The sequence below is a fragment of the Falco naumanni genome, chromosome 5 (genome assembly GCF_017639655.2).
Source record: "Falco naumanni isolate bFalNau1 chromosome 5, bFalNau1.pat, whole genome shotgun sequence".
Lineage (NCBI taxonomy): Eukaryota > Metazoa > Chordata > Aves > Falconiformes > Falconidae > Falco > Falco naumanni.
The window spans coordinates 33806296-33818523 of NC_054058.1; the positions used below are offsets into that span (position 1 = coordinate 33806296).

At 43.5% G+C, this 12228-nt stretch overlaps 1 protein-coding gene across 1 annotated transcript; it reads left to right on the forward strand.

Annotated features, from left to right (window-relative positions):
- Window positions 1-213: 213 nt before the first annotated feature.
- Window positions 214-7677, forward strand: RASD2 (RASD family member 2). The gene is made up of 3 exons (XM_040595748.1): window positions 214-870; window positions 4436-4715; window positions 6224-7677. The coding sequence occupies exons 2-3, from the start codon at window positions 4445-4447 to the stop codon at window positions 6751-6753; spliced, it is 801 nt and encodes a 266-aa protein (XP_040451682.1). The 5' UTR covers window positions 214-870; window positions 4436-4444; the 3' UTR covers window positions 6754-7677.
- The last annotated feature ends 4551 nt before the right edge of the window (window positions 7678-12228 follow it).

The window sequence follows — 12228 nt, forward strand, 5'->3', positions numbered from 1 at the left end:
AGGCTGCAATGCATAAGAACTTTCTGTTTAAAGGAGAAAAGAAAAGGTTTTTCAATAGGCACAAAATCCCACCCCCTCAGCACCCCTCCTTCCCCTGTGTCTGACACTGACTTCCAGGGAGGAGTTGAGCCAATTATCTGTGAGTCCTACAGAAGGAAAATCTGCAATTTGCCAGTAGTTGTGACAGGGAGAGGGAGAAAGGCAGGGAGGGAAGAAGAAAGACTTAATTGGCAAATGTAAAGAGAAGCCCTTTCTGTCCTCGAAAGGCAATATTTTAAAGCAAATCTCAGACCAGAGGAAAAGAAGCTCGTAGTGGTGGGGGGTGTGTCAGGCAAGACCTGGAGAAGCATAGGTGGTTCACCATAGACAACTTCCATGCCCCCACTGATTTTTCCCCCCAGGGTCTAAGGGGGTGTGGAGGCAGGGTGGGCCAGCCAGATGCATCCACAGCCCTGCACGACTAGGTGTCGCTCCAGAGACCCTTCCCCACAGCAGAGCCTATGAAGCACAACTTGCAAGAAAAGCCAGTGGGAGCGGGTGAGACTCTGCCTCTCCTTCCCTTGAACTGAGGCTGTGAGGAGAAGAGCTCAACTCACCAAAAGGAAAAGCTATCGCTGCTTCTGAGACCCTTCTTTAGCCCACGCTGGTTGCCTAATCCAGCACCTACCATCCATGGGGGAACGCTCTCTGAAGCCCTGCGATCCTTCCCAATACTGCTAAGTTCCTGGGAAATAACTAGTGAAGAACTGAGCCCAGAGCAAGCAACGTGGGATCCACAGAACAACATCTTTTTGCAGTAGCAGCTACCTCTGATTAAAATTATCGGCTTCATCAGACTGTACCAAGAACTGCTCCTTCAGGGAAAGAGAGGTAAGAAAGCATCATTGGCTTTGGTATGGATGTAGGAAACGAACATCCCACGGGAGTGATTTTGGTGTGCATGAAAATTACAGGGATACTAGTAGTAATTAACAAGTGGCAGGTCTGTTATGCATGATACAGTTTGTGTCTGCCTCTGTCCTTTTTAGCTGGGTGCACTGAATTGCATTGGGATAGCAAACAGAGACACAAACAGTAGCTGAAGACCGAGGAGTGCAAGAGAGGTAGTTGAGAAGTCTGTGCATGGGTGGGGAGTGGTAGGGAACATACCCCTGGGTGGGAGGATGGAACAGTAAGGTGAAAAAGCTCTAGGCAGGTTGAATGAAGAATGTCTTCCTTAGAAATCTCTCTCTGGGTGCTCAGGATCAAACTTGTCAGCACCTCACTGAAATTTTCAGACAAGCTCTTCAGAGCATACAAACGCAGGTTCGTTGTCATTCACTCCGATGTCTGCCTATGAAACAAGCAGTGGTGGTTAGCAGGTAGAAGATGACACAGGGAGTCAAAAGAAATGGGGTTTAATGTTGATTTTAGGCAGCTGTTTCAGGTCTCTCTGGGCATATAAGCCTATCCCTTTATTAAGTGGAGATTAATTTTTAAACTTATTGCCTACATTTCTATGACATTTTGAAATCCCTGTGCTGTACCAATATAAAATACTACTGTAAAGTTTCTAGCATCAAGCCAGTGCATAAAGCAGAAGGTACCACTGGGAATTAATCTATGCTTAAACATTTAATAAACTGGAAGGAAAAGATGTAGATTAAAGCCAGCTGGAGGTTGTTTGTCTCCTCATTCTCTTCTGATTGATTTTGCTTTACTTAGAACATGAACATGTGGTCTCTCCCTTTCTTTTTCCTTTAATCTTTTTTAATGTATGAGTCCCTGTACTCCCCTCCCTTCCCTACCCCTGAGTGTGAAGGCTGAAGCTTCCTTCCTTTTCTGATGAGGAAAGGTGGCAGATTGTATTATAATGGACAAAAACTGGAGGTGGGTGAGGCGGGGCGGATAAGAAGAGAGAACACAAAACACGAAATAAGCTCCTGGTTTAATGGCATGCTCTGAGTCGGATTTGCAGCAAAGGTGTTGAGATGAGCAGCAACTCCATGAATCAAAGTGCTGAAAAGCATCTTTTGACTTTGTGTGAAATGAAATGCAGTCAGGAAAGCACAAGAGTCCACTTGACAGAATGCCTTGAGAGGTGGAACTTACTCTCAAGAGCACAAAGTGCAGCAGCTGCAGTGACAGTCCACCTCCTTCGTTGTATGATGGGAGTTTCTGTAATCACCAACAGCTCAGTGGTTACCTGCCAGTCAGCAGTGTAATTTGTAGGATTTTGGCTTGTAAAGCTGCTGGCCAGGATCGTGTCCTTCAGCATGCACATTCTGTTCAGGACATATAAGGCATTTGCTTAAAATGCATAACTGCTCACTCCCAGATGCTGCTGCACCAAGTTGTACAAAACTGATCTTCAGCAGGTGTCCTCTTGCCCTCATGCAGCTACACTGGTCCATCCTGGTCTGAAGAGCTGACTCATTTCTAAATACCCATCTGAGCTGTACAGAAGTTTATAGTTTTTCGTCACAAAATCTATCTCCCTGCTTTTCTCTGCCAGCTAAATAAAGCCTGAGATGGTGAAAGGAAGCATCCCAAAGCAGCTCTGTCATCTTTTGTCTGCCCATGGATGCAAGGCAGTATTGGGCTGTTTGCACAGGAAAGGGCAGAGGCAGTGTACATGGCAGTGTTGCTTCACAGATTGAATGTGGTGTTTCTGCACTGTTGGAGATCGGTCCTGTTCTAAATAAAACAGAGTCCCATTCAAATTGCAGGTGTGCTCCTTGCTGTCATTCCTGCCACAGCAATCCCAGCAGTACCATAACTGTGCATGTTTGTGTCCATCTGATATTCTGATATGACTTTCTGGCTCTAATATTATGCTGTCCTGCTCGCTAATATAATTCAGAGTGTAAGCTACTCTGAGGAGAGTATTACATTTTCTTCTGTGCTTTAGATAGGGCTGAATATGCTGTTGGCGTGCAGCAAATTATAGCAATAATAATAAATAGTAGTGGTTTGCTGTTGCCTTGGGCTATAGCACAGAGCTTGTAATGATGCTGGATCTGAATTCCAGAGACTTCTTTATTTAGCAGTGACCGTATCTTCACTGCTGCTTTGGTGCTTAGCACATGTTAAACAAAGTAAAAGATTTTAAGCTTTTGACTGAGATAACTGTCAGCTAGATAAAAGCTTAGGGAGATAAAATTCACTCAAGGGAAAGATAGGAGTCCAGATCTGGACCCAGAAATGATCTTTCAGTGCACATAAAGTACTTGCGTTGTAATATTAAATAAAGAACACCTAAGTTAAATAAACGACACAGTGGGAACTTGATTATTCTTTAATGAGATCCTAGTAACCAAAATAAACTCTGTCAAAAATGTGCCGCCTTGCTCTAAGAGTTAGCTTTCCGCACACAATTCATTTGAACTGGTACATATAAATTTTCTGAGCAACACCCTCTTCCCCATCCCACCCCCTTCAAAGTTTTTTGCTATGTCAAAATGTGATCCCCAAGGTCTTGAGACTCATCTTAGTTGTTAGGGGTTAGAAATCTTTTCTAATAGCTATTTAAGATGGCTGTCCTTCATCTTTTCTCCTGGTCGTAGTTAGCACCCGCAAGGACTGTGACACCCACAAAAGCTGTGTATGTATAAAGACCAAAACTCCTACGAAATCTACGTTTTTGCAGTTCTATTGATTGCCAGCCATCCTGCTGCAAAGCTGATAGTTTGTTGATACAGAGTTCCCACACTACCAGTCCAAACAGCAAGATTAAAATCTGGTTTCTAATAGGTCACTGAAGGCACAGATCTTTGAGTTTATCATTGGTCAGTGCCATTTTGTGGCTCAAACTCTGTGCATCAACAATGAAGGTTGTACGAGACCAACTATTTAAAATTACTGAGATGTCTAGCTTCCACTGATGCCGAGCATGATTCTTGTTTCTGTCTGACTTTTGGTTCATCTCAGAAAATGAGTACTATGCACAGCTCCTATGTAGGCAACAAAATGAAGCGATCTAGGTCCTAATGGCAGCTGCAGTGGGTGCAGTGTATTGGGAAATCTGACCTCTCTGTTTATGTACCTAAATGAGAACTGAGCTTTACTGAAAAATCTGGTAATGTTTAAGTGACGCAGATGGTGGGAAGGAGCCTGGTGTCTAAGTTGAAACACAGCTGATAAAATTAGCCCTTAATGTTTAAACGAAATAGCAAATTACAAGTTAAAACCATATTATTTTCGATGTAAATGCCTTCACTTATTTATGACTTCAAAAGAAAAGGAAAAAAAATTAAAAAAACCCCAAACTACTCCCTGGAAATGAAACTAAAAAATTAAGCATTTCTAGTGAAAAGATTTCTATATGGACCATTGATCTACTAACCAGGATTGTGCTTCAGAGCACCCTTTGACAAGCTGGTAGTAAGGACCTGCTCTACTTCATCCTCCATTTAGTTTACAGTCTTTCCTTCAACTCTGCTATTTCCTTTTTCAGGATCAAGCAATGATGAAGACCATGTCTGGTGGAAACTGCACCCTGAATGTGCCAGCCAAGAACTCGTACCGCATGGTAGTGCTGGGAGCCTCCAGGGTGGGGAAAAGCTCCATTGTCTCACGCTTTCTCAATGGCCGGTTTGAGGACCAGTACACTCCCACCATTGAGGATTTTCATCGCAAGGTCTACAACATCCGAGGAGACATGTATCAGCTGGACATCCTGGACACCTCTGGGAATCACCCTTTCCCTGCTATGAGGAGGCTTTCCATCCTGACAGGTGAGAAAGAATGGGGAAATTTGCAGATGTGGAGCAGTGGGTGAAAGATAAGAACACACATTAGGTTGAAGGCTTTAGCCTGGAGACGGCTGTTTCTTGTCAGGCAGCTAAAGGGACTGCTTGATTTTGTTGGAAGACACACTTTTCTGGAGAGGTATTTCCTGGCCAGGATGCTCCGGGCACTACAGGGAGTGCATTAGCCACAGAGGAGATGGTCACTGGGTGAAGATCTGAAATAGAGATTCCCCTTAATTTATTTCCCTCCCACGTTCCCCTCCTGTTCCATATTTTTTATTGCAGTCACAAATAAATGGCTGAATAAAATCTCGTGAGCACGAAAAGCAGCAAGGGACAAAATAAGCACGTAATTACAAGACACAAGTAGTGAAAAACAAATGTAAGACACACAGGAAGGAAATTCTAACCAAGAAAATCTCAAAATTATTTTTTTTCTAAAATTTCCAGCCTGATGCCCTTGATTTGATATTCCAGTAAAACAGAAGTTCTGCTTTTACCCTTTCTCCTTAGTCTGTGGTTAATCAAATGTGTTATATGGAAAAAAGAGAAAATGGTGGGGTCATTTTGTACATTCACATTGTCAAGCAGTTAGCTAAGCTATATTCTTTAATTGTGAAAGTGACAGTGGAGGAGATATATTCAGCCACAGCTCACAAGAATGCTACTTTCCGGATTTGCTGTCTACCCTTCTAGCTAGCTGGTGAAACATGTCATTCACATCTGACCAGGCTAGCTCCCACATTCAGTGAGATCCCAGGGCCAGTTTCTGGGATGCAGATGTGAGGTTTTGTCCCTGAAATCGCTCTCAGCGTGTTCCACATGAATGTCATTGAACAGGCAATGATTTGCCTTATTTTATATTTGCAAAAGGAATTGTAAGTCAGGAAATGTCAAAAGGAAATGCCAGGGGATCTGTGTCATTTATGTATTTCTTTTTTTTCCGTGGTCTGTTTCTCTTGAGCAAACGAAACGACAGCAGAGCACTGCACATTGGGGAAACTCTCGTTCCTGACTTAGGCATTCAGGACTGACTAGCTGTAGATCTTCGGTTCAGGTGTTGCTTCATGTATTGTGTAATCCAAAGGCCAAGGCTGAGCGGCTACTAGCTCTCCGCTCTTCCTGGTGTCAGAACAGGCTGTGTTTTACACAGAGATACAAATGAAAGGAAGAAAAAGGAAAAGCATTGCAGCAGAGCTGAGAAAGAAACATATTTACAAAAAGAGATTAAAATGGGCAATAACTTGCAAGTCCAGTGCAACATCCAAAAGTCTTTTCCAGACATCCAGTCCCATACAGAAAGGTATGGGGAACTGAATAAGAAGAACTGGAATTAAAGTACAGCTGAGTGAATAGATTCAAAAGGACAAAAAAAAAAGGGGGGGGGGGGGGGAGGGGAGGAGATGGCAAATATACCTATTAAAAAAAAAAACTAGCTCCTCTGACACAAGCTATGACTAACTAGCCTTTACAGTATCTTCTTTTAATTGCAGGGGATGTTTTCATCCTGGTATTCAGCCTGGACAACAGAGAATCCTTTGATGAGGTCAAGAGGCTCCAGAAACAGATCCTGGAAGTCAAATCCTGCCTGAAGAACAAAACCAAGGAATCAGCTGACCTCCCCATGGTGATCTGCGGCAACAAAAGTGACCACAGTGAAGTCTTCCGCAAGGTACGCTCAGATGAAGGTGAGAACCTTGTCTCCAGTGACGAAAACTGTGCTTACTTCGAAGTTTCAGCCAAGAAGAACACCAATGTGGATGAGATGTTTTATGTGCTCTTTAGCATGGCCAAGCTACCTCATGAGATGAGCCCTTCCCTCCACAGGAAAATCTCCATCCAGTATGGTGACACTTTCCAACAGAAATCCTTCCGGATGCGCCGAGTCAAGGACATGGACGCCTATGGCATGATCTCTCCATTTGCTCGCCGGCCAAGCGTCAATAGTGACCTGAAGTATATCAAATCAAAAGTTCTCAGGGAAGGTCAGTCCAGAGAGAGGGAGAAATGCACAATCCAGTGAAGAGGGCTTGCACTTCTGTCTGAAGTCATCATCCACATGCAGTGCCTTAAAGAAAAGTGGTCTGTGAAAGCACAGAATGGGCTCATGGGGTTCATTGAGAAAACCCAACATGGAGGAAGGATAACTCTTCCTGCAGATTCTGCCGAGTCACGAATTTAAATAACCGTCCTTCTAAACAACTAGGAAAAATCATATGCCTGAGATCTGAGCGCATTTCTCTGTAACGTAGTTGCTCTTCATTACCCTTTTTGTTTAAAGAATACAGACCTGAGAAGTAAAGACATTTCAACCTCATCCTTGCAAAGAAAGTAGGTCGAAAATGTACAGAAGACATTAACAGTTACCCAGCATGCAGCCCTGGCTAAGAGACAGGAGGTTTTATGTGTGTGTATGTGTATCTCTATGTGTATACAGAGACTGTATACAGAATGTGTGTATGTGTGCATGCAAGCGTGGAGCTCTCCTTTGGAAAAACGGGACTTGCATTTCAAAGGGCAGCAACACTAACTGAGGTTTCCCAGATTGGGAGTGGACTCTATATATGGATGCATGACTCTAAACTTGCTTCTGAGGCGACCTGCATTAAGATCTTCTTTTTACGTTTGCTGGGACAGTTATCATTTGACATTGACATGAATGTTGTTTTGTGTTATAGACTTTATTTGGGATTTGGTATTTTTTATTATCTGGGGGTGGATTCTTAGCAAAATCAGATGGCAAGTGCGTTTGATATCAAGAGTGTCTACTTTCTAGCAGTGAAAGGTGTTTTTCATCTGTAAAACCCTGTAATATGTACATTGATTGAAAGTGGAATTGTTCTGCAAAAAGCCAATACATTTGACAGCTTTGCAAGCCTAGTGTGATATTGTTTCTCAAAGCAGCCATACTGACTCTGAATACTGCAGTACAAATGCACCCTTTGCCTTGCTGGCCACCAGAGCAATGTTTCCTTCCTCTGCCTGTATCAGCTGAGACTGACCAGATTCATATGTAGGCTTAGACCACTTCAGAGACAGGATTGGGTTTTCCTTCAGATTTAAGAGCTGAACGGTTGTAGGACCAGCTCCATCATATTTATTCTAGTAACACGCCTCTAGTCATTTTGTTCATGATTTTCCCTGTTGTCTGATAAAGGTTGTCTTGATGGAAACCTTTCCACTGCAGAAGTCCTTCAGAACATAAGTATTGTCCTGGCTGTCCAAACAGAGCTGAACTGGCTAGCCAGATAAATCTGGAGCCATGTATTCACTTCTTCCCTTTGCCAGCCCAGTCCAGGCTTCCTTGCCTCCAGCTCTCTCCCTGTTCTGCTTCTGGCTTTGTTGTTCGATGTGCTCCTGTACGCCCTCGAAGTGCAATATATTCTCCCAGATGTGAGCTTGCCAGTCTCACTGACTGGAATGAGATGTGTGCACACAACTGTGGGCAAAGCATGGCCCCAAGGCTGCACACAACAGTGGAGTATATATGTTATACATACCTCAGAACCGCCTTCAGATATCTTGTCCCTCCCTCACCCTCAAATTCTGTTCTTGGCTGTATCTGCCTTGCTGTGTTCTGGGCAGAGCCGTGAGCTAGTTCAGACTACACTTTGTCAGGAAACCAAGAATGATGGTTGTCTGTAAAAAATAGCCTCTGGGATTCAAAATCCTATATTCATTTATCAGCTCCACCCTTCATTGGTACTGTACATTGACTGGTAAAACACACTGTTCTATTATTCCTGTTGCCAGGGCAGCACCTTTCAGACCACAGTCTATCTATAAATATGTACATGGTTTATGATTAAATCTGTTTTATTTACTAGCTGTGTCCTGGTCCTTTTTACTTTCTCCAAGAATAATAAGGAAGGGCCTATCTTTTTGTTGTGCTGGTGCAGCTACGCAAGCAAGTTGTGTGTTGAGAGCCCTGGTGAGATCTCCAGTAAGTTCTGGAAGGGGCTTTTATGTCCTCCAGACACCAGGAGCTACACATTTGTCTGTTTGGAATACAACTGTGTCTAGATTTACATATTTCCACCTGTTTGAACATGAACTTATATATACAGATATCCTCATAAGCAGAAGCAGACAGTTGCTTTTCCCCATGCTGCCTCCAACACAAGAGAACAACAACTCTGTCCTTTATGCACAGAGCTGTATTTTCAGTCCTGGTGCGATATAACATGGTCTCTGCAGAGACATCACTGTTGCTTTCAGCAGTCTCTCCATCTTACTATCTGCACCTCTCAGCTGTATGAGTCTTGGGCCCCCTGAGCACATGCCCACCTCTCTATAGACTTTCCATCCAAGTGTATGACTACTGAATGTACCAGTGATCAGGTACTGGGACTCATGTACCACAGGGGCATGGGGCCGGGGGACTGAAGATGGAGTAAGAAGGTCATGAGCACTGCCCATCTGTTGGGTTAAGGGGCTCCAGGAAGCTGAAGGAGAACTCCTTGCACTGTAGACCATGTGCTGCCTTACTGAGCCCATGTCTGCTCTCCCTGGCCCGCTGGATAAAGCTGAATTTTTAAAGAGCCTTCATAATCTGCAGGTCTCTTCCTTCATCTTGCAACACTGACCCTACAATTATTTTCCTTACTATCCTTCCACCTCCACAAAGACACCAGCTTTCCTCCCCCTTCCATGTCCTCCCATTCCTGCCTTTTTCACCATGGATATGAAACCATAGGGCACGGGAAAACAACATTGCAGTGACAACATGGGCACAAGAGTGAGGAAGCTGAAGACCAAGAGCAGGTGCTCACAGTGGCATTCTGGATTCCATGGGAAGGGCGGTGAGCCCCAGATTCACAGTCTAGCTTGGTCTGCCAATGTTCAGGGTGAGAAGCATCTGAGCAACTGGCTGGGAATGAAGGTGAAGCAGCATTACAGTCACCCGGAGAAACAAATGGCAATAAGCAGGTAATCTTATTAAAGTAATCACAGTCTTCTCTCTGCATTTTGTTACTGATGGTAATTGCTTTTGAAGTTAGATTATCATGCTCTCGAGGACTTTTTTTTTCTCTTTTATTATATCATGACAGTCATTCTATTAATATTCATATATTATTTGGGCTTTAGAAGTGCTTACAGCCCCTAAACCAGACAGTATGTGTATCAGTTGTTTATTCACAGTTAGCAACCATTATATTCTGTGAAAAGGGCTGGGACTGGAAAACAGAGAGCAAGGCTACCTGCCTGCACAGGGGGCATAAGGTAAGGCAGGAAGAGGAAAGGGGAATTATTTCTTCTCTACTAACTGCTGAATGTGTCTGGCTGTAAGACAGGGCAGGGAAGGGCTTTATGGGAAGCTCTGTTACATGTGTGCAGAAATTGTGAGACCCTGAAAGGAGCAAAGAGCAGACCTACATCTAGGTCTTAGAGGTAATGGAAAGAGAAACTACTTTTTTCCTCCACCTTGGGATTCAAGGGACCTGCACAGAACTTACTGTAACCCAAGAAGTCATGAAAACGCACCGGACTAAGAGCAAGTCTGTAGGAAGGGATCCATCCAGCAAAGATGCTGCAAGCAGGTATACCTTTACTTGGTCTTACCTAGTGTAATTAAGTTGCTTTATTCCAATAGTTGCCTTGTCCTATATTGCAGTATATAAAACCTGTCATTAGTGATACAAAGCCCTGCTGATGTTTTTCATGTACTTACTTTCAGGACAATGAGCAGGGACATATACCTGACTGAGGATCAGTCACAGCCCTGGAAAAAGACAGGGCTGAGATTTATTTTGTACATTGCTCTACACAGCAAAAAAAGTCCTTGTCCTGAAGAAATTACAAGTCAACACATTATAGGAGCTACTATAAATAATGACAAAAATCTAATTAAACCACAGGGTTGGTACAAATCAGGAAGGAAATAGTGGTCATGATGAATTAAGTAAAAAATAAATTGAGGGTGGGAAAGGCAGAGTGAAAGCCTGTTTTGACATCCAAAGGACTACATTAGGCTTCTGTTCTGAAGGATCCCCAGGAGGACTGCTGCCACCAGGCCAGCCTGATGCTACAGAGAGGCTTCCATGGTGCAGCCTCACAAAAAGCGTTGTCTCCTTGAGACCCCAGGGTTCAATAGGTCTGAAGGAGGGTGAAGGGCTTGTTATTATCATCACAAAGGCAAGTAGGAATTGGTGAGATAATTCTTAATAGGGCAGCAGAAAAGAGCTTCAGAAAGGGGCTCACAAAAGCAGGATGGAAATAGGAGGTTGGGTGGGTAAAGAGAAAAGATAGGCCTGGAGTGTATGCTATAAAATGTAGCTTTCACCTCTATTTCATCCTTCCCTACACATGTCAAATCTGAAGACATTTTATTTAGCTTTTTTATTCTTCCTCAAATGTTAACCACCACTTACCACTGTGTAAGGCTTACCCCCCACCTCCCATCACACTTTTTGCTGCCTTAGATTTACCCTCTTGTCATGTACGGTATTGTGGGCTGCCTTGCTAGCCTTGTCCCAGTGTCATGTCAAGGGTAGAAGGTTACAGGCAGAGGTGTTTTTGAAGTAAGTGATGATGATTTCATTTGATTTTAAATCACTATTACTCTTATGGGGTTTATTAGCATTACTGTTTCTGTAAAATTAAATGGTGGCAGGCTCAGATTAAAGGGTCTCCTTGGAAAAATATATAAAACGTGATATAATGTACATTTTCCCTACTGGTTTCTATAGCAACAGCCTTTTCTCTGCACTAAGAAAGAGCAGAGAATTTGCAGGGGGGAGTTGAGTAGCAGTGGCTCTGCCCTCCATCTTTCAGCTCTGAGTTCTCATAGGAGGTTCTTCTCCCTTTGGTTTCTGTTATATGGAGAAACAAAGACCAGTAGTGAGACCCCCCTCATAGACTACTGAATGTGTATGGTAAAGCTGTGGGATGGATATGCTACCATAGATAAGAAAGTAATTTCCATGATGTGACTGTAAATTGGGGCATTGCTCCTTGCACCGTACCTGACATGGGGAATACACATCACAAGCTGCTATAAACTCAACTTCTGTACTCAGGTTTGGTTAGAACTAGCGATGAGCCTTGCTCAGCTTCTTTCTTCCCTGTGACTTTACAGACTGCCATCTGGTACAGTCAGAGCCTGAGACTTTTCAGAGAAACATTTCACTTTGCTCTCATGACAGTATCAGCCAAAGACCTTTCCTCACCCCTACCATCACTGGCCATCTACAGCATGAAGAACCACCTTAAATCCCAGGCATCGTGTTCCTGGAAAGTTACTGACAGTTTGGAAGGGGCCCAAGAACCACCACGAAAAAACATTTTATGATCCTAGAGAGATTGACTTGAGTAAGCCTTAAGAAAACTCTGAAAGGGATAATTCTGTGCCGTGTAGGTAAACAAAGTCTGAGAGAGGCTGGCTGAAAACCCCTAGATGTGTTTGAAAGGTGGAGATGACAACTGAGACAGCACTTTTAGAGTTGGACACTGGGATCTCTCAGTGGGAGCAAGACTATTAAGCAGGAAATTGTAGGCA

Bases quoted from the DNA above. Each gene is read 5' to 3' on its own strand.
- RASD2 (XM_040595748.1), top strand. From the start codon at position 4,445: ATGATGAAGACCATGTCTGGTGGAAACTGCACCCTGAATGTGCCAGCC. The intron at 4,716-6,223 runs GTGAGAAAGAAT...TTTTAATTGCAG, and splicing joins GAGGCTTTCCATCCTGACAG to GGGATGTTTTCATCCTGGTA.